The 25983-nt window shown below is 54.0% G+C and overlaps 1 protein-coding gene across 2 annotated transcripts in view; it reads right to left on the bottom strand.

The window, feature by feature from the left end:
• Positions 1 to 319: 319 nt before the first annotated feature.
• Positions 320 to 25983, bottom strand: part of CDH22 (cadherin 22, type 2) — an 82081-nt gene continuing 56417 nt past the window's right edge. The window contains exons 7-11 of one of the 2 annotated variants that reach the window (XM_014943842.1): positions 19053 to 19189; positions 11051 to 11172; positions 10623 to 10740; positions 1650 to 1901; positions 320 to 861 (exon numbers count right to left, since the gene is read on the bottom strand). In XM_014943842.1, the coding sequence (XP_014799328.1) occupies positions 323 to 861; positions 1650 to 1901; positions 10623 to 10740; positions 11051 to 11172; positions 19053 to 19189 (1168 nt within the window). In that variant the 3' untranslated portion in view covers positions 320 to 322. The remainder of the gene's footprint in view (positions 862 to 1649; positions 1902 to 10622; positions 10741 to 11050; positions 11173 to 19052; positions 19190 to 25983) is intronic. The other variant, XM_014943841.1, reaches the window with a different exon arrangement.

The following is a 25983-nucleotide window of genomic DNA, read 5'->3' as shown; positions in this document are numbered from 1 at the left end:
CCTTGGGCCAGCCTGGCATCTTCCCTCACCAGCCCAGGGCATGGTGAACCCAACACAGGAGCAACAGCACGTGGGTACCTGAGCTGTGCTGACAAACAATGCAGTTGGAGCAGAGAGGGGAAAAAACCTTCCAGAGGACCCTCTGAGAGCGGCACAGAGCAGGAATCAGGATAAAAACCAGTTGCTGACATGGAGACCAGAGTGAACAGGGGTCTGCAGATGGCACTGAACCTGCTTCCAAGAGCTGAGAGCCCCAGGTGAAGGCTCCTGCCTCAGCCAGAGAGCCAAACACCCCCAAGATCCTCTGTAACTGGTGGGATGGCTAGGACTCCTCGCTGTCCTCCTCGCCCCTGCGCCCAGCGTAGAGCGCTGCCAGCTGGCGGAAACGTGGCCCCCAGACCCCCAGGTAGGAGAAGTCCTGCTCCGAGCCACTGGACCAGGTGTTGATGGAGCTCAGGGAGGGCACGGGGGAGTCCGAGCCCTCGAAGGCGTAGGTCTGGAAGGAGTCGTAGGGCGGCACTGAGAGGTCCTCGTCCGCCTGCTCCACCTTCTTGCAGATATAGTCTCTGAACACGGAGAAGTCTAGGTCTGGGCTCTGCACCCACTGCGGGAGGGCATGGAGCTCGGAGGCCGGGTTTCCGCTCGGGATCCCCTCTCCCGGCCCCCCACCTCCATCACCACCTTTGATCTCACTGAAGTCGTAGAGGCTGCGCAGGGCTGACATGTCATAGGCCTCTGTGTCCTGCTCGCCACCCCCTTCGTCATTGTATTTGATGACATTGTCCCTCATGTCCTCGTCATCCTCGGATGTCAGGTGGCTTTTGTGGTGCCGCTTCAGCGTGAGGATCAGAAGGACCAGCACTGGGAAAGGAAGAGATGGTCAGATGGGTGCAGGGGCTTGCGCAAGTTGTGCTCTTGCAGGGGCAAGGACCAAGATGGCCAGCGTGCCAGCCAGCTCCTACCAGCCACTGGGACAGGAGGGACAGATGGATGAAGGCACAGCTGAACAGACAAACGGATGGATTCTGCAGAAGATGAGGAGGAAAAGGGGGTGCATGAATCACAGCAGCAGCCAAATGTTGGGAGGGTGAATGTGGAGCAGATGGCACAGAGCCCAAGCAACGAGCCGCAGATGTGGCCGGGATCATCATCCATTCATCCCATCACCTTTAAAGCACCGATGTGCACTTTATTCGTTTGGGCAATTAGGCAGAAATTTGTTTGCGCTGCGTCGGAAAATGAAACCCGTGTAAAGTGCACCCTGTGGGAAAGGGATTTCTAAACGGAGACACAGCAGGAGACGGGGAGCCAAGGAGAGGAAACTTCACCCAACAACGCGCTGGCTTCCACAGATGTCCGGACAGCCCTCGGGACCCAGCTGTGAGCCTGCACCGGCTCTGGAGGGCTTTCAGCAGCATCATCCATCACCTGCCCTATGCTAAACCTGAGGGCACTACAACACCCCTCTCTCTGCAACATCCTTCTCTCAGAGCCCCTTCCCACACACACACAAGCCCACACCTCCCCTGCACCTTCACACCGTGCCCTGGTGGCCCAGCACAAGCTTGTGGCAGCGTGGCAGTGGTGGATGAGGATGGAGAGGAGAAGGGACAGGACAGGAGGAGGCCAGAGGGCGGGTGGGCACTCACCGACCAGAATGAGGATGCAGACCAGCAGTGCGATGAGGGCACCGGGGCTCAGCGTGGCCGACACGACGTAGGCTGTGCTGTTGCAGGACTGGATGGCCCCGTTGCTGTCGCAGCCGCAGATGCGGATGGTCAGAGTCCCCGTGCTGCTGAGGGCTGGGGGGCCACTGTCCACCACTAAAATGGGGAGCAGGTACACGTCCTGCTCCTGCCGATTGAAGCCCACTCTCTGCGTGTGCACCGCAGCCGTGTTGTCTGCAGGGAACAAGTAAATCCACAGCAAAGTCACTCCCATAGCACAACCAGCGGGAGTCATCACGAAGTCCTTCACACTCAAGACAAAGAGGGGTTGATCATGCTCCAGGAACCGCCCAAAGAGGGGATGGACCTCCCTCCTCTCCATCAGAGCGGAGCCAGGACCCAGCTTGTGCCTCTCCTGCACTGCAGCCTCTCAGCAGCCCAAGTGCCCGGAGGTGGCCAGCTCTGCTCCAGCACATGCCCCTTCACCAGGCACCTTGGGCCAGCCTGGCATCTTCCCTCACCAGTCACCAGGCACCTTGGGCCAGCCTGGCATCTCCCCCACCAGCTTACCCAGGGCATGGTGAACCCAACACAGGAGCAACAGCACGTGGGTAACGGAGCTATGCTGACACACAATGCAGTTGGAGCAGAGAGGGGAAAAATCCTTCCAGAGGACCCTCTGAGAGTGGCACAGAGCAGGAATCAGGATAAAAGCCAGTTGCTGACACGGAGACCAGAGTGAACACTGGTCAGGTGGCACTGAACCTGGGAGAGCAGTTACTGCTTCCAAGAGCCAACAATGCAGTTGGAGCAGAGAGGGGAAAAAACCTTCCAGAGGACCCTCTGAGAGCGGCACAGAGCAGGAATCAGGATAAAAACCAGTTGCTGACATGGAGACCAGAGTGAACAGGGGTCTGCAGATGGCACTGAACCTGCTTCCAAGAGCTGAGAGCCCCAGGTGAAGGCTCCTGCCTCAGCCAGAGAGCCAAACACCCCCAAGATCCTCTGTAACTTCTGAAGGAGCAGTCAAGAGCTCCTTCCAAGCCTCCCAGCCGTCCTCCTCCCATCTGCTCAAACCCTGCTGTTCCAGGGGCTCAGCCGGCACAGCACAACCCATTGCCATCCCATTAACACGGCCACTTCATGGGCCCCTCCAGGGCCCCGGCGCCAGAGATGAACCCAAGCAGCAGCTGCGTCCGGGCGACCTGGAGGAGGGAGGGGAAGGAACAGGGGCTCAAAATCAGCTCAGCTCCCTGCTCCTGTGGGCTACTCGCTGCCAGGCAGCAGCAGAGCCGGGAAGGGATTGAACAGTAGCTCAACGATTGCGGCCAGATGTCAGAAGTCGCTGCCGACTGTCTGCAGTCTTTATCTAATAAAACATAGATTGGCCCGCTCACAGCGAGGTGCTGCTGTCTACAGACTCTCTCCTTATTGCACCTGATTTATGCTGGACTGGCCCCTTTCTGTATCAATCAGCTCTTCGATCGGAAAAGACATCTATTCTAATTCTGGCTCTCGGGCTGCCTGCCACCACGGAAATTGCCGTATGGATCAGGTGCTGCACGGGAGCACGTGGGGCATGGTGGGGACAGGAGATGAGCCAGGAGCAGAGCAGAGGGGCAGGCACACGCCGAGCCACGGGACAGGGAAGATCCACCAGCCAGACGAGATGGGTGACAGATCCCAGATATGCCACACGGCAGCAGGGACAGGGCAGAGCACAGAGCCCATCTTCCCCCGAGCTGCTCAGGGCTGGGAGCAACGCAGTTGGGGCAGAGTCTGCCAGGATCCCAGTGCTGAGCCCTCACCCAGCTCTGCCAGTACAAACAAGAGGCACAGAGGACATCAGGACTGCTGCAACCGACCCCAGAAAAGGCCAAGCAAGGGCAAAGCTGGTCTCTGCTTCAGGGCAGACTGGAAGAGGAGCTGGGGCAGTCCATGTCCCCTGTGCAGAGGTAAAGCCCACCCAATGTATGCTGGAGCCAAGCAAGGCAAGGTGCAGCAAGAGCGAGGAAGATGTCTGTGCCCAGAGGGGAGGCAGCAGTGCTCGGGCTTGTGCCCAGAAGAGCTCTCAGATACCAGATTGCTCCTTCCTATCATCAGGTTTCTGGACTCAGCCCACCAAAGTTTTCTGTGTTGCCAGAATACGGCCAGAATGGGGAGAGCAGAGCCTTTGGCAGCCTAGCTGGGGATAGCTGGGGTTCCAGCACAAAGGAGACAGGGAGAAAATCATCTCTCCCAGTTCACCTCAGAGCACAGGTCTGCCTCAAAGAGCTCAGGGCGGGAAAGGCGAGAACACCAGAGAGCAGATCACACCAGCCAACATTTGGAGGCTGCACTGAATGCCACAAAGGTGATATTCAAAACTAGACCTTATTCATCTACACAGAACTGTGCTGCAGGTCACTAGAAAAAAAAAAGCCTCTTCCTTTGTGTGTAGCATCTTTTATCCATTAAGGGAATTTTCCAGGTAACCTCACTCATCCCTGCTCACAGCAGCAGACTTCAGGCAGACAGCATCCTGGGGAGCTCAGAGCAAATGCTTGTACCAGTCGATGTGTGGACAGTTTGCCTCAGAAGGGGGACATTGCATGCAATGCCAGCGCTCTGCCGGCAAGGCTGCAGCGCCCAGCACCGACCTGTGCTCCGAGTCAGATGTGACCCAAGTGCCACAGTGTCACCAGCCCACGATGGGGTTGCCCACAGTGGAAAGCACGATCCTTCTGCCCCACAGGCATCGCCTGGCTTCTCTCTATGTGAAGCAGGGAGCACAGACCCTCTTCCTGGGCAGCCACCTGGTCCCACATGGCATCTGCCACCACGGCTGAGACTTCTGGAGTGGCACGTGGCCCCAGCAGAGAGAAACTCAGCGGAGCTGTCAGGAGGAGCAGGGGAGCACCAGCCCCCCGGGAGGCAGAGAGCATGAAGCAAGCGTGGCAGCCTGCCGGCAGCAGGAGCTGCCTATTGCCTACCAAGGATGAGCTAGGAAAAAAAAATAATATTGTTATGCTAATCCTTTGCACAAAGGTAACAAGATCTCATTTGGTGCTGCTCCCTCAGCTTGCTGCAGCATAGCAGGGAGATATAAATAACGTTAATGGCACCGTCTCAGCAAGAGGCCAGGACTAACTCCTAGATAGCCCAGCTAAACATAAGCCTCAGGCATCTGGATGCAGTGGAGATAAAGCCATGGGACAAATGGGACAGACCCACTTGCTGTGAGCACGCAAGGCTCTGGCCCTCAGCCCGGGAAGGTCGCCTTTGCTGGCACCATCACACCAGTCGAGTAACCAGCCTGAGCTGGTGGTCGGATCCTGGCTCAGAGGATGCCCGTGCACAGCCCTGTACCTCCACAGGCTGCTCTGGCCCAGGTCTGATGGAACACAGTGCTTGGGAGCTCCCCTTTAGTGCTGCGTAAATACAGGCGTAGCACCAGCTCCTCACCTCTCTGGAAATGCAGCAGAAGGCTGGTGACACCCTCCTGTTTACAGCCAGCTCCAGCTCCTGTTAGGGACCTGCCACAAGGCATGCTGTATTTTTAGAAGCAGTCTCTAGAAATCAAGGGGAAATACATGTCCAAGTCACAGAGAGGCAGCCACTGACCTCAGCTAAGCAGAGACTGCTCAGCCAGCACGTTGCACCGCTGAACCCCCTCACCTCCGAGTGCAGGAAGGAGAAGTGTTTCCACTACTGAACCCACAAAGTCAAAATAAAGCAGCCAGTACTTAAATACAGCAGCAGCACGACAGCCAGCTCTACTCCAGTAAACCTTGCTCTGTAACCCAAAACTCAGCGCTGGGGACGGAGACAAAAATCACAACTACAAAACACTCTTTCAAACATCAAGAAACTACATTTTCTCTCTCGAGCAGTGTGACACGAGCACTTGCTACAGGAGGGAGATCCACACAGGAGTGTCACGACTGCACCTACGACATTGCTCACCGGGGCTGGGCAGCCCAGACCCTGCTCTGGCAGAGACCAGCCCCCTCCCTGCTGCCCACCCGCTGTGCCCAGGGCTCCCCAGGCACCCTGGTTTCTCTGTTGGGTGTTTACACCCCTGTTACTTGCAAACTTCTATGTTCCCTTCTGAGATGCTCCAGAAAAAGCAGTGCTGCTGCCACGCAATGCGCTCTGACCACAGAAGGGAAGAAAATTTTGCCCGGATCTAGGAAATTGTATCCTGGAAAATGCATCCAAAGCAACTTTCTACAAAAAGATGTAATTTCTCTTGGTGCAGTTGTTTCTTCACACACAGCTGACCCAAGGTAGTTGCTTCAGAATGTGTGTCTTGGTGTAATGTGTTTGTAGCGGCACAGCCTGAGTCTCAGCAAAGAAAAACCAGGCAGCACTGGCCCTGCAGCCTCTCATGCCTCTTCCTCTGTAGCAGCTTTCTGCTAAATCCATTTTTGAGGTCACAATGAAGCAATGTTTCCCAGGAGGTGGTAATGAAATTTGAGCAGACATTAATCCACAGCTTTCCGGTACAGACGGGTTTGGATCTCCACACTTCTCTTTTCCTGCCCAGTCCTTGCGAGGTTGCACTTCGTGCTGGGGTCACACCACTCTAAGGGTTGTCCCATGCATTATCTGAAGCCCCAAGCCAAACCATTTACTATCATTGCTGTCTTGCTATGCAAACTGTCATCTCCTCTGGAGGTTTCCTATGCCACCCTCTCCCTGACCACAGTTATCCTGTCTCAGATCCACCTTGTGTGACAGGCTGGAGACAGCACCTCTGCCTGCTTGAAGAGCAAGTCACCAGAAAAGGCAGAAACCAACGTGGGTTGAGTGTGTGCAGGGACCAGTCAATACTGATCTAAGAGGAAAGTTTTGGAATGCAATATACTTTGGTGGCAGTGTAACATCACAAGGAATAAAAAAATAATTAAGTCCCTCAGACTCCCTCTCCAAAGAGGATCTTGGCAGCTTCAGAGACAGAACTAATAAATCCTTTTCATAACTCAATCTTGAACAGCGCTAGGAGAGCAGAAGGGAGGAAGCTACCTCCAGTTTGGATTTTGACATCCCTGCCCTCTCCCACATTTCCGGGGCCACACGAGCATCTGCCTTCCCCTTCTCCAGCAGTTGTTCTGCAGCCCCGGTGCCCAGGCACACCAGCTCCAGGGAGGTGCAGATGGCTCCTGGCTGGGCCAGTGGCCATGCTGCTGCTAGAGCTGCCCAAAAGGAGCAGACGGGCCCCAGATGGGTGCAGCTGGTGGGAGGATAATCCCATTTTTCCCTTTTGCCTCTTCCTTCTCCCAAGTTCTCTGGGTCCCAGGCCACAGCACCACTGCTGCTCATTTACCTTTTGCTCCAGCCTCCCTGGAGTTTTGATGCTCTTTTTCACCCCCCCGTCAGATCAGCATCTGTGCTGCTTGTGCTGAGAACGGCATCTCCCTGCGGGGCTGGAGGAGGCTTCCTCTTATCCTGAGGCAATCCTCAAATCCTAACATTTTGCTTTTGATTGTTACGATTTTCAGATCTTCTATCACCCATTACATGCTCTTAATGAGACCTGCAGAGAGTTCAGACATCTGCTTCCCTAGCCCTTGAGCTCTGGAGTCAGTAGCTCCATGTGTCGCTCCATATTATCTAGCACCCCTTCCAGGTTGCTGGGCTTGGATGCTTTCTACCATCCCTTCCAACACAATTAGCATTTCTTGGAGAACATGGTTTCAGGCTTTAATTGCTTTTGATCCTTCTGTAATCAATTTTCTCAGGCCAGAAGGACCCAGCAAAAGGTGAGTTAGGAGGCAGAGGATGGTGAATGCCTTTGGAATGGCACCAATTGGGCCTGGGTGAGGCCAGCTTTTCCAATTCTATCTCTTCCTTTAAGCACTTCATTTGCTGGGCACCTTCCTTCTGGATGGGGGTCGTCGTTACCACACATGACATTTATTCCTTGTCTGATGAATTAGGAAGTGCTTGAGCATTGGACAGAACACAAGCAAGGAGAGAGAGATGCCGGTAGGAAACGGCGCTGTTTCCAAAAGTCCAACTCCTGCAAAGTGGCTATAATTCAGCTAATGCAAGGTCTCCTGCAGGGTCACCTTTGGCTCTTGTAGCTGTGACCCAGAGCATCAGAGCCGCTGGGAGCTGCCGAGAGGGGCTGCAGGTGCTAACTGCAGGCCCTTGGCAAGGGCCAGCCCCACGCTGTGCAGTTTTGGCTGCAGTGGGCACTGACCCAGCAGGGTTTGGGCAAGTGGCAGTCTCCTGACCGTGTCCTGGCAGAATCCAGCTGCAGCAGACCTGCCCTGTCACCATACGTCCATACTAGGAGGTACTCACTCCATCAGCTCTTCATCTGATGGACAGGCTGCTCCATCGAGCACCCTGGGATTTTCCCTAAAACTCTCACAGGCTTCCTCCACGCCGCCCAAAGGGAGCCCTGGAAGAGCCTGGGAAGCACTCAGTGTCCTCTTCTGCCCGGCTCTGCTCCCACCTGTGCAGCAGGGCTCTGCACTTTAACATTTATCCCACTCTCCTTCTGCTTCTGCGGCCTCCAGTGGGGTCAGTATTGCCATGGAGGTGCCTGCCCAAGCATCCGACCCCTGGGACATCTCATCCATCTCCGTAGCCACCCAGGCACCCCACCTACCAGCCCTGCCACAGCCGGGTGCTCTTGTCCTGCCTGATGAACTCTAACAGGGGCATTCCTGAGGAGATGCTGGTCCCTGCCATGCTGAGGACAAGTCACCCTGCTGAGGTGGTTTTCTCCTGCCGAGGGAAGTAGGTGCGAAGCAAAAGAGAGAAGAAGGATTTAAGCAAGAGCTTAGTGAATCCATCTGTGCTGACATCCATCAGTGTCACTCCTTGGCTGCAAAAGCAATATTTATAAATCACGTTTCAAAACTGGCTACAAATTTGTACAAAGAAACAGATGGGCTGGTGGTAGCAGTTTGTCACCACTGATATTTATATGGAGGAGTAGAGACAAGTGTGAGAGGGGTGAGCACACGTGAGGGAGGCAAGGGGGGGACAAAGGGGGATGCAGTAAAGAAACCCAGGGGAGCAGGGGGTGAAGGTGAGCCCCCCCCAGGGCGCTCCGTGGGCTGGAGGAATGGGTGTGGGGGAGAAACCAAAGGAAGGGAGATGACACCAAAACTCACACAGATATTAGAAACGAGGGGTGCCTCCATCTGCACAGGCAGCCGCCTCCTCTTGCCATGGAAGACAGCACTGCTTGGCAATTGGGGGGGGTCTCCAAACACCCTGGGAATAACCCTGCAGGAACAGCATTTGTTTTCCCGAGAACAGAAGGCGGGAGGTGACGCCAGCTTCTTCTCATTTTATGCAGTGTTGCACCACATGCAAAGTTTGCGAGATCGTTTAGCACGAAGGATTACCCCGTGCAACGAGAGCCTCGGCCCACTCAAGAGAGCAGCAGCTCTGGAGGAGATGGCAGCATGTGAGGCTGCGTCCTGCACCCTCCTGCCACCCCAGCTCCCGGGCTGCTGCTGGGGAACCCTGGCTGAACAAACAGGGGTGACCTCCACAGAGCACCAAGCAGCGAAGCAGCCCCTCCTGAGCTTCAGCCACCCCTGTCAGACAGGAGAAGGAGCAGTGATGGATCACAACCCAGCCATTGCAGACATCCCAGCTCAGAGCAGGGATGGCCACGGACCCCTCGAAGCTTCTAGAAGGGATAGACACCGGGGTGTAACTCAGCACGTTCTCCTAAGGTCCTTCAGAGAAAGTGAAGGAAGTTAATCGCTGGGTGTGGGGCAACATCTTGCAGAGGATTAAAGCTTGCTTACATGGTAAGAAGCAAAAGTCTTGTGAACAGCTGCCCCATCAGCACAGGGAGGGGGGATTCGGGTCAGGGACAGCTCCACTTCTTAGGACACACAGCAATATCCGTCCTTCTACGATTATATCTGAAGGTTTTTGCTGCGAGTTCCATCTTGACTATCCCTAATAACGCTGAAACAAACTGAGCAAGCAGGATCTTACATCAGCAGAGGGTTCCTCTGATAAGCTCAGAACAAACTAAATCAGACTTTTGACAGATGAAACTGCAAAAGCAGAGGAAAAAAATTGTTTAAAAAAAACAAGAAAATAAAACTAAGAGGCTTCTATCCGTGCTAGCCCCTTTGATGAGTAAGTACACATCTGGCTGGAGAAGACTCCAGTATCTGCAAGGGTCCCTGCTGTACATACCACTGCAATTAGCACCTAAATTCACCCAAAGCACCAGTCAAAAATAGGAAGCAGCCTGATAACTATCTCTCTGGGTTGTTACTGTCCACACAAATGCAGCCTGACCTTCGAGTCTGCAAAACCTGCACCCTGGTTAGAGCAGCAGGCGGGGACCGAGTCCTCGGGAGCTGCTCAGCCCCGAGATGCGAAGAACTCCAGAGATGCCCAGAGAACCAGACAGGCCCTGCCCGGCTGCATTTCCCAAAGGATAGGATGAGCCTCGGGAAGCACAGAGGAATCCAGCTCTGCTGGCCACGTCCCAGGTGACCCTTACTGGCTGCTGTGTAGCTCTGCTGCCTCCCAGGACTCCTGAGCTGCTCCCGTTTGTTGGGGGCACAGGAGAGGCTGCCCACCCGCACGGCAGCTCCAGGATTTACCTTGGAGAGGGATAAATCCTAATGCTTAAAATGGGAGTGTGTTCATCTCTAAATCCACATCATCTCCTTGCCTGCAGGCAGGTTGAAGATTTCACATCAAGAAAGAGACCGAGAGCCCTGAAAACATCAAAGGCTAACCAGACAGCATGAGAGGAGCTTTTGACCTGCCTGCAGCAGAAAAGAAAGCTGGCAGAGCATCCTTGAGGAAATCCAAACTGCTAGCTGACCAGTTCCACCATTTCAGGTTGGCGAGGAGCCTTGCAGGGTGCCCAAAGCATCCTGAGGTCCATCCAGCACAGATGGACTGTAAGCCCACAGCCCCATCTCCCTCCCCAGGACCAGCTGTGCTGCTCAGCCTGGAGGCTGCAGGACTTACCCTTAATATCCAGCAGAGAAAAATGGTGGTTGTTTGTGGCTTCAGGTGCCAGCGTGAAGTAGAAACGATGGCCACTCTGAGGCTCATCACGGTCCACAACGCTTATTGTCTGGATCAGCTGTAGGGAGAAAGGAGAGGTGAGAATCAGTGGTGCCTCTGCAGCCCCTTCACAGGGTCTGGCCCAGCAGAGCATCACCAGCTGGGGATGAGCCTTTGTCCCTGCAGGCAGCCTTAGCTGTAGGACACTGGCAAAGTGGCTCCCAGTGTGACAGCAGCTGCACGGGAAGGTGTTTGGGCAGAAGGGGAAGGTGTTTGGGCAGAAGGGGAAGGTTGGGCAGGCTGGCACTGGTCCAGAGCACTGCTCGCAGCACGAGACGGCTGCAGGTGCTGATGGAGACTCAGGAGAAGGGCTGGGGGACACCCGCTACCTGGCCTGGCTTGGCATCCTCACACACAGCAGCTTCATAGGGGGTGGCAAGCTCGGGCGGGTTGTCGTTCACATCCAGGATACGGATACGGAGAGAGGCTCTCGATACCTGGGAGTGATTATCTGAAACAAAAAAAGAAGCAGAACCTCAGCAGGAAGTGCCATCTGCTGCTAGCAGGGGGCAAACCCGCCTTGTCTCTGTCTGTCCAGAGGCCACCGCAGCTCCACACCTCTGCCCACCGGTGGCACACACCGTCTGTGGGCCAGCGGCACCCACAGAGCATCGCTCAGCCTCAGCACTCTTGTATTCCAGTAAAGAAACCCAACTGCTGGGCTGCATACCAAGGACTCTCAAAACACTGCTGTTGGCCTGATCTACCCTTGGGAAAGCGGAGCAGCTCCGAGCAAGTCCCCATGATAAGAGTCAGTCACCACCACCGAGCATCCACGCTGCAGCCAGAGAGCACCCAGGGGGGGACAAGCAAATTCAGGTGCAAGAACATCCCACCCTGACTCAGATCCTGACCCTTACACCCCAGGGGCTACCAGCAACAGCTGAGAGGCGAGCCAGCAGAGTTGGGGGGCATGAAAGAGCTGGGGCGGTGGAGAAATCTGTCCCAGGTGAGGTGGGGCTGAACGCTCCCTTGTCAAGGCGTGAGGCAGGAAGATGGAGGGCAGCTCCATCACCCCCATGCCCACCAAGGGGGGGTCGCAGTGGTCCAGAGGGCTCGTAGCCCACTCCCCTCCCTCAGGGGCACACGGAGCCGCTGGTGATGCTCCGGGCTCGCTCTGCACATGGGATGGAGACTGCATTTACAGCTCCACTCACTGCAGTGCTGCTCTACCCCACGGCACGCGCCGCAAAGGTACATTGAGCCCTCGCTATAAGATTATAAATTACTCTGGAGGGCCTAATGTTTTCCGAAGCACCTCGTGTGCTTCCAGCAATGAGAACTCCCTCGTACTCCATCTCCTTTGTTTTACCCGGAGGTCGCAACTGTGACAGACCCAATGCCTCTCTCCTCGCTCGGGCAGGAGCTCTGCTGCCTGTTTGTCTATAAAATTAATGCTGGCCCCCGCAGATCAGGTGGGGGAGGACCCAGGGGAGAGAAGATTTAGCGCTCCTCCATAATTAGCTGGGAACCTAAGCCCCCTCCCCAGAGCTGCCTTCACCCCGTTCTCACGTTATCACTCCTTCTCACCCAGACCAGCTGCTCTGGTGATTAGATGGTTGTTTTCGGGGGAGGGAGGCAGAAGTCGTGACTAAAAGCCTAGAACGATGTGTTATTTTAAAAGGCATGTTGGTGCAGTGAAATAAACTGCAATTGCTTTCGGGGAGAGAGGAAGGGGGAGGCAGTGGGGAGCCCAGGGGAGGCGGAGGGGTGTGCTTGATGCCCACAGGGGCCACAAACAGGAGGAAAAAGGGTTCAATGCCAGCAAGGAGGAGGATGACAGCATCTCATTACCCCCTCCTCAGCCCACAGAAAGATGGATGACCATCCCTACTGCTGAGCTCTGAAGCAAGCTGGCATTGCCCTGGAGGCACTGCCAGAGAAAGGAAGAAAAAGAAGGGAGGAGGAAGAGGCCAGGAGCCCATCTCTTCCCCTTCCTAACTGTGACCCAGAGGAGGGTCCTTTCCCCATGCCTGAGCTGGCTGTGAGCAGGAGCCGATCCTAGGGCTGCCAAACTCTCCCCAGGACCTGTCAGCACAGCACATGCCCTAGTGGTTCTGTGGGGCCAGGTCAGGACACCTGGGAGAGGCTGAGCATGGCAGCTTCCCTTCGAGATCACCTCCCACAGCTTCACCGGGAGGGATGCAATGAGTCTATTTAGGACTGGGCACTGCCATAGGTCTGTCCTCTTCCACAGCACCAGCGAGCAGCTGCCAGGAGTGTTTTATGCCGTACACACCAGTGGGGTCATCCATGCACCGTGGCACAGCACCGAGGACCCGCACCGACCCCTCTGCCAGAGCCATAACTAACACCCCGCTCCCCTGAGCACAGCTCAAAGCACAGTTGTCCTTTCTAAATGCACCCTGTCATAAAAAAGCTCTCCTTTTGCCCCTTCCAAAATTGCTGAAGCCTGAGGCTCACGCTTACTCCTGGCTCAGTGACAGGGTTAAAATTTGACATCAAGGTTAGAAATGTGACCATTGTGTTGTTGCCTACTCTTCCAGTGAGGCACACATTGGCCTCTTTTTATTTTGGCTGTACTGTGATCTATTTGAAGGTTCCTCAAATGCTTTCTTTATCAACCTCCCTCTTCCTTCGAGCCAGTACCTGGATTTATGGGTGGAAAATATGACAAATGGTTGGATGTATCTGAAAAAAAAAATAAAAAGAACCCTCCAAAACATCTCTGAAATACGCTTTCCGTAAGTTGTGTGGCATAAACTGAATTTATGATGGGCAGAAGCGCAAATAAGATTGTCGGAGCACATCTGTGCTGAAAGGCAGGACGCACCTAACGAATGCAGACTTCACACCTGCAAGAGCAAAACCCCTGACCTGTGGTTCCTCCACGTACACAGACGCGTCCGCAGGTGCCCCTACACAGGCTCCAGCACGCAGAGAGAAGTGCTCAGCAGGCGTGTACCACAGGCTGGGGGGATGAGGGCTGCTGGAAAGCAGAGGAATGTGCCCATGAAGGTCCCTGCCAAGCAGCACCTGGCCAGTGGAGGGGGCGGAAAGTGGCACGTGCCAGGCTGAGAGCGACCGGAGAAGAGAAAAAAAAAAAACAGTCATCTTCCATTGCAGCATCTCTCCTCGGTATTCCAGCTCAGCTGACTGACATGCAAATTAGTTTAATTATTTCTTCTTCTAAAATAAATTATATTTTGCAGTGGCTGCAATATGTTGTGTCAGGCAAAATTACATTCAATATTTTTAAACTAATTGATGTCAGCCTTGAGAAAACCTGATTGACAGCAGCGAGGAAACTAGGCTGCTACCTAAACGCTTTCCTAAATTAAAATTAAACATGCCGTTTTTCTGCATTTCCTCCAGGAGTTGGAATGCTATTAATCTGAAAAGACTGAGGAAAGAGACATGGAAAACACACAGAAGAAGGGGGAGATGCTGGGAACACAGCAGTGCAGTACGGGAGCTCCAGGCTGATGACTGGCAGCTGCCTTTGCCAATATGGGCTGAATTATTTGGGAGCTGCTGGAGCCTGCTGGGGGTGGGAGACAGAGTTCTGCCCACGCTGCAGTGTCTGTACTTTCCTCAATATTACGAACAGAACAGCTTGGGATGAGCAGTGAGCGTGGCCCAGACTCCTGGTGCTGAGGTGCTGCTTGGTGGGAAGCACAGGGATGGGATGGGATGGGATGGGATGGGATGGGATGGGATGGGATGGGATGGGATGGGATGGGATGCACCCTGGCCCTGGAGCAGGATATAGCCATGGTCTTGCCGAATGGTGACACTGAGGACAAGCCTCAAATGCTCCAGCTCAATCTTCATCCGCATCACAAAGTAATTTTTCTTAATTAACTGTGAAAGTAATCTGAACAGTACTATATTCTTGTCTGAAACATTCAGATGCAGAACGCCAACACCTTGCCCTCTCCCTAGGTTCTGGACAGACGTCTGCCTGCAGGACTGACACCAAGAAGCTCTGGGCAACTGCTCTCAAAGGCTGGAATTTTTGCAGCAGAAGCTCATAGTGATGGGAAGGGACCACCGAGATGCTCGGCCACCCCTGCTGTGGCAGGAAAGGAGGGGATCCGTGGTTACCACTGCACTGGGATCCAGTCCTTATACCGCCAGACCCTCCCACAAACTCACAATAAAGCACTTTCCCATTTTTACACCCAAACCTCTACTGTGAAGCTCCAAACCCAGCTATTTCTAAAGCACAGCACTTGCTCTCCTGCCCGCACACGCAGCCACGCTGTGATACCACACGCAGAAAGGTGCTCTGCACCCTTCCTGGGGGCTGAAGCAGGAGCTGAGGAAAGCTCAGAGAACCCTAAATGGCTTTTTGTGGCTGCAGCTCCCAGGGAAACACGGTTCACAAATGCTGTTGGGCGCAGGGTATGACCCACCCTCCTCTGCCTCAAGACCAGATTGGTACAATACTAAATTCAACATTTTCACTTTAGCAGAGAAGCCAGAAAGAGGCAAGAGTGGACTTTAATCCTCATTATCTCAGCAAATTGGGAGAACAAAATGCAGATTAGAAGACTGGGATGGGCCACTCCGCTTTCCAGCGCTTGTGCCACGGCTGCGAAGAACAGGGTGGTTTTTGTGGCTGTCAGGACAGCTGCCCGGCTGCAAAGCGGAGCGCTGATGGCAAGGACAAGGCAGAGGCATGCCAGGGGTACGGCTCTGCCAGGGGTACGGCCCTGCCAGGGGTACAGCTCGTCGCACACAGGCGGCTATGGCAGAGGCTGGAGCTGAAAATGTGGCTCCCAGCTGAGGGGAAGCAAAGTGGAAGCAGCAGTTAAGCCAAGTAACATATAAATGGCTCTCACCTCTCCCGAGTCCTGCCCGGACTCAGCAGCATGAGAGTCATTAAATCGCATCCAAACACAATGCTCTGATTAAAGCCAGTCTCCAGCAGGAAGATTTATCATCTCAATTACCAGCAGTGGACACAGCAGTCAAGGCCTCATCATTTTACATGAGCAAAGAGGAAAACAGGAAGAGAATCGCTAATATTAGCCCAAGGAAGGTAAACAGCTTGCGAGTGAGATGAAGATTTATCTCTGGAAATGATTGGCCTGGTCCCAGGCCAGATTTGCTGAACAGCCCCCATGCTTCCTGCTGGCTGCCAGGTTGCAAGGCCAAATATTCTGCTGGACACCAGCCGTCCGAGGCGGCTCCTGCTGGGAAGTGCCTGTTCTGGGGGGAGACCTGCTCCTCCTCTCTCTTCCCACCAGCAGCACGCAGCCCAGCCAGCCTCAGGTGCAGCCAGGTGCCTTCTGCGGCTTTTCTTACTGCTCCTCAGATGCAAATCCACTCTCTTTGGTTATCTCTAGGTAGAACGTGCAGCAGCGGGTCCCAGATCGGGCTCCCAAAGGTGGGAGGACAACTCTTGTATGGAGCTGCTCAAACCTGACAGACAGAGGCTGCCTGCGGGAAAACAAGTGCAGTCACAGACAAGCTTTCCTTCGGCTGCCATTTGTTAAACCCATCTCAGGACAGTCCTACCAGCAGGCAGGGAGGGCAGCTCAAGGATACTACTGGGAGGCAAGACCTTGGTGTGATGTGCTGCAGGCCACATGTCCATATGTCGCAAGAATTGAGCGGGCACAGCTTCCCACCAGCCCCAAGGGGCACCGGGCATGAGCCCGGGCAGCAGGATGATGCCTGATGGACTCGCTCCTTTCCTTCTGCAAAGTTTGCACCTTCAAAATATTGAAGAATATTTTACCATTTGTCTCCACCGGAGTTGGTAATGTCCTGCCTGGTGGTGCAGCAGACCCTGTGTCGGCCAGATACAACCTGCATGGTCACCACAAACACCGCAGAGCCCTGCCAGCTCCTCCTGGCTCCGGTCACTGGTGTGCCAGGAACTGCCACGTGCCGGGATCTGCCGTGCTGGACACATCGACAACAGCACAGAGCCTCCCAGACGCCCCGTGCTCCAACGCTGATCCCGCTGCGCTGGGCACGACGTGACAGATGCTGCACAGCCCTGCTCCGAAACCCCTCCATCACTCGGAAGGCTGTACCTTTACAACTGCCCTTTCCGCCAGAGGATTCAGACATAAATCGTACTTTAAATTCAATATCAGTCATTAATATTTCATGATTACAAAACGTTAAGGATAATGTCACTGGGAGGGATGTCTGGGCAGTTAAAACAGATGAGTCAGAGCTCACCACGGGAGAAGTCAGAGCGCTGAAGAGTCTCCCCGGGTTTTGAAGCGATCCAGCCTGACAGGCTTCTCTGCCGGAGGGGAGCAGCAGCATTTACTGACTTGTTCTGAAATCCAAGCCGCTGCGTGTAAATATTGTCCTTCTGATTCTTGTCACCTCAAGTTTCCTCTGGATGCTGAGTTGTGCTGCATGGCCGTGATCCCCTCCTCCCTGCTGGCAGAGCCCCCAGACGTGCCACAGCCTGGCAGTGGGCTACCCTCCCTCCGGTGTGGCCAGGCAGTGCTGGCACGCCTGCCCATTGCTGCCTGATGCCGGGCAGGGCTTGTGACAGCACCTCAGCCAGATGGCACAGAGGTCACCCCAGCTGGCAGGCACAAAGCATCATCAGAGAGAGGGGCTTGGGACACGTGGTGGGGTCAGAGATGTCCCCCCGGGGCAGTGTGGGTCTGGCCAGGGATGCTGCTCCCTCCTCTCCTGGCCCTGCCAGAGCGGATGGCTGTCACCACGGTGGGGTGACCCCACAGCAGGAACCCAAGTCAGGCCCTGGCACAGCTCTTTGAATGAGAGCAGCATCTTCCTGCTCAAGAATGAGCAAAGAAATGAGAACCAGAACTCCTGAGGGGTCTGTGGGAATGAAGCCCGGGGAAGGCTCCTGCCCATGACGGACAGGTCTTGGCACACGTCTGCAGATGTCAGAAGGTGCTGTGCAGCCAAAGCAGCTCCCTGCTACCAGCTGCCATGGGGTGGAAGAGCACAGCAGGTCCCAGGCTGCCCTAGCGACTTGCGCATCCAAAATGGGGAAAACTTTGAAGAATATAGCAATGCCTTTCAGCACGGTGCCTGGCATTGAAGCCCTTTCTCTGTCTTCAGGCTTGGAAAAAAGAAGAACATAGAGTACTCCCTGGGGTCCATGGAGGAGATCCACCATGGTCCATGGGGATCTGTGGAGCCCAGGAGCTGAGGCACTGTGCAAACACGATGGAGGGCAGCAGGATATGCCCAGGGCAGGTTCCTACACCTGCAGCTGAGCACCGGCAGGGAAGCAAAGCCTGCCCTTTGCTACTATTATTTTCTTTTAATTCCTCAAGAGGAGTTTATTCAGAGCTCCTTTGAGCAGCAGGGCCCAGGTTTGTTCTTTTTTTTTCCTTAACTGGAGAAGAAAAGACAAACAGAACTTCTGCTGGAAGCATCCGCACCAGGCTCCACCGCCCCCATCACAGAGAGGGAAGATAAACTAACAAAACCTGCAGAGCCACTAAGCTGTTCCCTCCCGGCTCTCCCAGCTGGGTGTGAGCAGATTTGGCAGTTACTGTAAACACAGGCTAAAGGATCGCACAGCCATAAGGGAAGGAAGAGACCATCAGCAGGGCTCTCCTGGGAGGGTCAGGAAGGAGCTAATTTCAGGAGTGGATGAAAGAGCTTCACTTCATCCTTTGCCTGAGACTTTTCCTGGTGTGCTGCAGGGTGAGGCCAAGCACTGCGGCCAGAGGCGAAGCAGCCTGGTGGTACCAGCCCTGGCAGTGTCACCTACCCCTGTCCCCAGCACGGAGGCTCAGGGACACTCTGTCCCCACAACCCCTTCCCACTGCTGCAGTGCTGGGATCACCCATCCACCGCTTTCTGCTCCTTGCCCAGCCTGCAGCCACACCAAGGGCAGGGAGACCAAGGAGGAAGGGCACAGGAGGCATCCAGAGCCACCAACCCCCTGTGCAGGTACAGCCTGCAAATCCCAACCACTGGCAGCCCCCCGTACCACAGGGCTCCAGCTGATGGGGCACCCACCCACAGCACATGGCTGGACCCGGGGGATGCAGGTGACGTGAAGAGAGACCCCCCCGGAGCCCCCAGAGCCACTCAGCAGGTGCAAATGCAGGGAGCGAGCTGCGGAGGGATGACTGGCAGAGCTGGCGCATAGATAACAAATTTGATTAGTGTTCATCAAATATACTATTCGACCATGCTCCCTTATTAATGCTCGAGTCAGGAAGAGTATTTTTAGGTTGTCTAGGGAGATGTCAGACTCAGTGCTGCTGCCTTTTTTTTTTTATAACTTCACTGTTAATTAACACTTGCATCTTGGTCACCTCTGCAGTGAATGCACCCGGTATTTCCCCCTCTGCCCCACACGGATCCAGCACACTCTCTGCTCCCCACAGCACTCCTCCATCTCACCTGCTTCCATCGCCAGGACCGTGATGTTGTGCCACCCTGCTGTCTCCCGGTCCAGGACCTTTCCTGTCACAATGGCACCCGTGTTGGCATCGATGTCAAAGATCCTCTCCGTGTCCGTGCTGCGGTCGATGGCGTACCTGGGAGCAGGCAAAGAGGGAAACTGTGAACAGCTGGATGTGCCAAACCCAACCTCACCATCAGCCCCAGGAGTGTAGGGACCTAACACAACAGGCCCTATATCACCATTCTCACTTTTCCTCTGCTGCAGCACGATACACAAGCACCACATTTCTACCAGGCTGCCAGCCCAGCGCCCTCAAGTAAAATTAAAGTGTGGCTTTTGGTGCATAAAGTGGAACTAAGCACAGACTGTGGACAAGGGGAAAAACCTGCTCTGATGGGAACCTTATGCTGAGGCTAGACAGAGCAATATAGAAATCACGGCCTGTAACTCCACTCTTGAGCCTGGAAAGCTTCTGAGCTATAAATTCAGGAAAAACACCATCCCAAACCAAAGGAGAGCACTCCTGCTTGAGGAGCCCACCTCACCTACCACCCTCTCTCCTGATCCTGCTACAGCCCCCACCCAAGTGAGAGACCTGGAGGACAGTGCAGCAGGACACGGGCAGGCTGTGAGCTGGACCTGCAGAACACCTGAACTGCAGCTACAGCAGCTACGAATGACAAAGTTCTCCCCTGAATCCAAACTGAGCCTGTGCAACTGGAGCCAGAACCCTGGTAGCAAAGGTGGGCAACCACCAGCATCCCCACAATCACCACAGCACACCATTCCCAGCAGTCCTGAGATTCGGGCTTCCCAGTTTCACAGGAGCTGGCTGAAGAGCTCCTCCAGCTCTGACCAGCTCCAGCTGCTCAGTAGAGACCCTTCACACGCAGCTCTCCATCTTCTCCTTCAGCTGCTCCAGTGCTGCCCCAAACAGCCCCCTCCTGGGGCATCCCACCAACAGCCCACCCGCTCCCCGTGCCACCTCTGGAGAGAATGACTCCCACCTCTTCCCAAAGGGCAACACCACAGCTCACGAGCGGAGGAATCAGACACCTGGGTTTATCCCCGAGCCTTAGCCACGACACCACGAGCCCACACAATTAGTCCCAGCGGCACGTCCTGCATTTCCAACCGTTACACACGGAATAAAGCAAGCAAACATTAAATCAGGGCACATTTAGATATCTGCTCCTTGGGGAAGGGACTGGAAGGGAAGCCCGATCCAGCTGAGGCCCTCAAGCACAGCCGCAACACAAATAACAAACACCACCACCGCAATCAGAATTAGAAATCCAGAAGGCCTACAAATCACAAACAATACAGCATAATGTTATTGTGTACAGCATCTTCCATACCCACTGCATCCCAGAGTGCTTTACAGAATTAAATAATACAAGACAGCAAAGAGTACAAAGGATAAATTACCGAAAGGAGGGCTGTGAATAAATTAAAACCTTCAGTCACATGTCCAACAACAGAAGGAAGATAAATGTAGGCACAAAACAAGCTGGAAAGCTGATGAGACAGGACAGTGCTGAGGGGCCATGTCAAACAAGAGGAGCAGAGCAGGACAGGCTCTGGGCTAGAAGCTCATTCTGGATGGTGGAGGTGCTCCGCACACTGCAGGGTGGCTTTCCCAAGTGCTTGCCTCTCGCCTGGCACAGCCCAGCTGTGGAGGATGGGTCCATCATCCACATGGCTCACAGCAGCTCACCTTCTGCATACACGGACGGTCACTCTGCACAGAGGCATCCATGGCCTCCATGCTTTTCCTGTCCCATGCCCTGGGGGGGACCAGCTGCAGATGAGAGTTCCTCCTGAGGGGTACCTCTCCACACAGCCTGGCAGCTCTCTCTTTGATGGAGGCACATACAAAGGCATTTCTACACTGTTTATGTACAGTACCAGATGATGTTCCCTAGCTCCCTTTCAGGGATGGGGGATGAAAAGGATGGGGAGAAAAATACAACAGCAGTTGCTTGTAGTTAAGAAAAAATGTTCAAAAATCACTAAGTTTCACCTGCGCACACGCACGATCCAGCATGTTCCACACCTCTGTGGCTGCTTTCCTCCCCGCTCCTTGCATCTAGAGCCGATGGGAATTTGTCACACAAAGCCAGGTACGAGCTTAGGCATCTCTGAACCAGCTGCCAGGGACTTCCTAGCCTTCCTACATTTTCTGCCCCAACTCCCAGCTGGAAACAGAGCCTCTACAGGCGTGTAGCCAGCTCCAGAAGGGACAATGACACTGTCTTGGCACGTACTGCAGCTTCACATCCACTCATCTTTGCAGCTCGCTCACCGCAAAGGGAAAGGAGAAGTCTGGCCACTGGCTTGTACACATCAGTCCAATGTACTGCTGGAAGGAGGAACAGAAACCGGGATGACACCACCTAATATCTTTCCAGTAGCATAATTGATGCATTTGCATAACTGCTTCCATTGTTCTCCCACATCACCTGACCTCCAACACGTCCTGTTCCTCCATCCCACTTCTAAGTACTGTTAGAGTTCAAGATGGTACTTCACTCTCCATATGTCTTCCCTGCTTCTCGGGTAAGCACACGCCTGTTTTGTTCACACTCATGTCACTGCTGCATAAACAAAGATGCCTGCAAAAAAGTAGCTACACAGAAAAAAAACCAAACCCATTTAATGACGGGAGACATCACTGAGCCTGGAAACATCCGATACCGGCTGCCTGCGTGGCCGGAGGGCAGGAGGCTGGTAGGGGAGCTCTCTGCCTCATGGCACTGGTAACCTTTTCTTATGCTTCTAATTGTTTTGCTGCTAAGGTTGTCTTCTGTCACTTCCAAATTGTCTGCTGAGGACTGACTGCCCATACCCTGTGGCAGGGCACAAGCCAAACCAGAAATCTTATCCCTTTGTCCCCACCGCTCCACAGAGAGCTGCCACCGTCTCAGCGCTGCGCCAGGGCAAGGAGATAAAGCTCTGAGAGTTGCCTGCATTAGCTGTGAAAGCAGGGCTGAGCCTGCTTCTACACACCAGATTTTTGGATGCAGCCAGTCCAGGTAGGTCTGCAGCTCTCCATCTGCACAAAGGGCTATGGAGGCACTGGAGCTCTAGGCTGGCACTGGAGCTGGGGACTGAGAGGGCACAGGGATGTCCATCTGCCCTCCCCCCGCAAACACAGCCATAACTCAACTCAGAGCTGGAGATCAACCTGCTCCATACAGTCCTCCCCTTCCCAGAGCTCATGGCTAACCCCAGCTAGAGCAGCCAGAACGAGAAGCTATCTGCTGTGTGCAGTTTACATTATTTTGTGCGATACGATCTTCACCAACCATAGTCTGTGCTGACCGTCACATGCCTCTCCACCTCAGGTAGTCTAGTTTCATATTTATCCATCCCAGGAAGTCAAATGGTGCTTCTCACCTGGGAAGGTGTAGCATTTAATTCCTGGGTCCTCCAGGTACTCAGAGATAGGACATACACTCGTTCCTCCTAAAGCTGCTGGCGCTCCGTATCTGGAACTGCAGTCCCCAGCTCTGATTGGGATGCGGACCTTGTAATCCATTTTCCTCTCTTCCTGCTGGCACTGCCTGTTGGTTTGGATGTTACAAGTGACTGTTTAATTCAGACAGCTTTCTTGGTGCTCATCTTTCCCGTGAATGCATTTCTCAAGCAGTTTGTTTCACTTCTCCCCCGAATGCAACAAGGAGCACATTTTATGCCATGTGTTTTGTTAATAGGGAGCTTTTCAAACACTGTGTGAAAAGCTTTTTGTTGTGTTTGTTTTTTCCTCCTCTCCCTTTTGTGTTGAAGCAGGTTGTAGTTCTTGCTGTGCTGCCGGAGTCTATAAAATGCCCATGTCCAACACCTGTCTCTGGATTTGGTGAATGCCAAACAAGAATATCTTTGAGAACCTTAAATCCCAAGCAACATCTTCCCAATGCTGATAAAGCCTGGAATGCACACAATCAGAGCACAGGCTCCCACTGCAGAGAGAAAAACAAAAGGCTCCCATACAAACAGGCTCACGTACACAGACAGTCTATCACTGTATTACCTCATACAATGGCTCAGCTGAGAAAAATTGCGCTACGCCCAGGAAACGTACAGCTAAAGCCAAAAAGCCAACTGGAAACTTAATTCTTCCTGAAAAAGACTGATTCCAGCTTTTGTTAGGCAACAAACAGGGATGGAAAAAAATAAAAAGCACCAGTCCTTTAGAAAGGCGTTTCTTGCCTGTACCACAGTGGGTTTTCGTGTTCCCCCCGAGGATGTGCGCAGCCCCTCAGCTGGGGTGGACTTCAGCATGATGTCCTGCTTCACAGCATCAGCACCAGAGGGAGGGTGTCCTGCTGAGCAGCCACAAGCTGGGAGGGTGAGATGGGGTGTTCTTCAGTCACCCTGTGCCCCAACTCCCCTCCCACCCGGGCAAGTGGCTGCCAGGGGCTTTACATCCACGTGCAGCGAGCAGCAGGGAGGTGGGCAGCAAGCAGTGTCTCAGGGATGCTCCTCAGAGGAGTCAGACACCCCTTCAACTCGCATGTCTTCATAACAGGTCACTTTGCAACCCAGCCCGGCCTCACCTGGAAGGGGCTTGTTCTCACCACGAAGTGGCTTCATCCTTGTGGGACCAGTGGATGACCAGGAGGGCAGGGGAGCTCCAGGCTGAAACGTGTCTCCAGCAGCTGCTTCAGGCTGGATGGTGCAGCAGGAGCCACACACCCCTGTCTGCACTGGCCTGGGGATGAAAACAAAGAGCCAAGGGCATCTCCTTTCCCATTTGGCTAAAAATACTTCCCAAACCTCGTTATTGGCAGCCTGGTGTCAGCAGGCCCTGGAAACGCTGACAGAGATGATTTTTGCTCTGCTGTCTCTGGCAATCCTTGTTCTTTCCTGCCTCAAGGGGAGAGTACATCTCATCATGACAGGAGGCTGTGGCTCTCCCCTATTTACAGCACGGAGCCAACCCACAGACCAGAGTGTCCAGGAGACAGCAGCCAGCACAGAACGTCTTTGCTCCCACCTCTGGCAGACAAGGATCAGGAAGTTAAAGGGATCCACTGAACTGCAGCGACTTGAAAGAGTTCATACCAACTTCAAGGAGCTGAAGATCAAATACTGGCCATGCTGTCAGGACCAGTTGCTCTCTCATGTATCCGAGGTGAAGTACAAGTGCTGGCTTCTTCTGACTGTACTTTGGAGTAGCACACTTGAAGTGCGAGGTGACTTACTGCCGGCTCCTGCTGACGGGTTAGTGTCACATCCTGGCAGGGTGCTGCAGGATGCTTGCATTAATGTTTGTGCACCACTTTGAAGCTGTGAACAGTTGCCTACGTGGCAAAGTATTTTTTAAAATTACCTGGAGAGCCAGAGGAGAGGAAAACAGGAGAGAACCAACGGCACCTTCCCTCCTGCATTGGTGCCACGTCGGCGTGACCAGTACAAACCTGCATCTCCACCCGGTGCAGGTTAAGATGGCAGAGAAGCTCACCCACCCACGCTCCTCAGGCAAGCGCCAAGAGAGCATCACAAAAGGACAAACTGCCACTGCTCACGACAGCAGGCACTGCAAGAACAGAGGGGAGTGGAGAGATGGACGGATGGAGACTGAGTGCCACAGGGGAGCAGAGGGGATGTAGCACGGAGCCAACCCACAGACCAGAGTGTCCAGGAGACAGCAGCCAGCACAGAACGTCTTTGCTCCCACCTCTGGCAGACAAGGATCAGGAAGTTAAAGGGATCCACTGAACTGCAGCGACTTGAAAGAGTTCATACCAACTTCAAGGAGCTGAAGATCAAATACTGGCCATGCTGTCAGGACCAGTTGCTCTCTCATGTATCCGAGGTGAAGTACAAGTGCTGGCTTCTTCTGACTGTACTTTGGAGTAGCACACTTGAAGTGCGAGGTGACTTACTGCCGGCTCCTGCTGACGGGTTAGTGTCACATCCTGGCAGGGTGCTGCAGGATGCTTGCATTAATGTTTGTGCACCACTTTGAAGCTGTGAACAGTTGCCTACGTGGCAAAGTATTTTTTAAAATTACCTGGAGAGCCAGAGGAGAGGAAAACAGGAGAGAACCAACGGCACCTTCCCTCCTGCATTGGTGCCACGTCGGCGTGACCAGTACAAACCTGCATCTCCACCCGGTGCAGGTTAAGATGGCAGAGAAGCTCACCCACCCACGCTCCTCAGGCAAGCGCCAAGAGAGCATCACAAAAGGACAAACTGCCACTGCTCACGACAGCAGGCACTGCAAGAACAGAGGGGAGTGGAGAAATGGATGGATGGAGCCCGAGTGCCACAGGGGAGCACAGGGGACGCGGAATGAGGTACCTGCCTGGGGATAGCTGGAGGGAGGACACGTATCTGAATGCATCAGGCCTGACAAAGGAAAACACATGGCAATTCCCAAGCTGCAGCAGATGCCTGGGAGTCCTGTCGGCTGGGGCCTCGTGCCTGAGCACGAGTCATTGCCTTGTCTGGCACTAAGCTTGCTATAAGAGAGACAATCACATAAGAAAGTTTGGGCTCTAACCCTCTTGCTCCTGCTGAGTACTTGAATCTGCTTCTCTCTGCTCCAAGTCCCCATCACCTTCTGCACAGCAGTAGAAAGCCTCCCTCCTCTGCTTTCTTTTGTTCTGTCTGCAAACAATGCAACAAGCTCCACGGGGAAGCAGCACAAAGAACAAGAAAAAATGAGAATAAGAATAGTTCTGTCCCCAAGGCCCCTTTCCTACAATTACAGATCAGAAAATAAAATCTATGTTCTGTAGCACTGCTAGAAACAGCCAAGTGAAAAAGCACATGCACACACGTACACACACACAGAGGTGTGTAGAAAGACCGCACGCGTCTGAAGAGTGCGAGCTAACAGCCACGTGCTCGGGGTGGGCCACAAAGAAAGAAGTCGAGTGTGTAGCCACATGACAAGGTGAGCAAAGAAACTTTGAG

The sequence above is a fragment of the Calidris pugnax genome, unplaced genomic scaffold (assembly GCF_001431845.1).
Source record: "Calidris pugnax isolate Ruff unplaced genomic scaffold, ASM143184v1 scaffold118, whole genome shotgun sequence".
Taxonomy (NCBI): Eukaryota; Metazoa; Chordata; class Aves; order Charadriiformes; family Scolopacidae; genus Calidris; species Calidris pugnax.
Note: the sequence above shows the minus strand (reverse complement) of the source record. Positions and strands in the feature narration are given on the sequence as shown.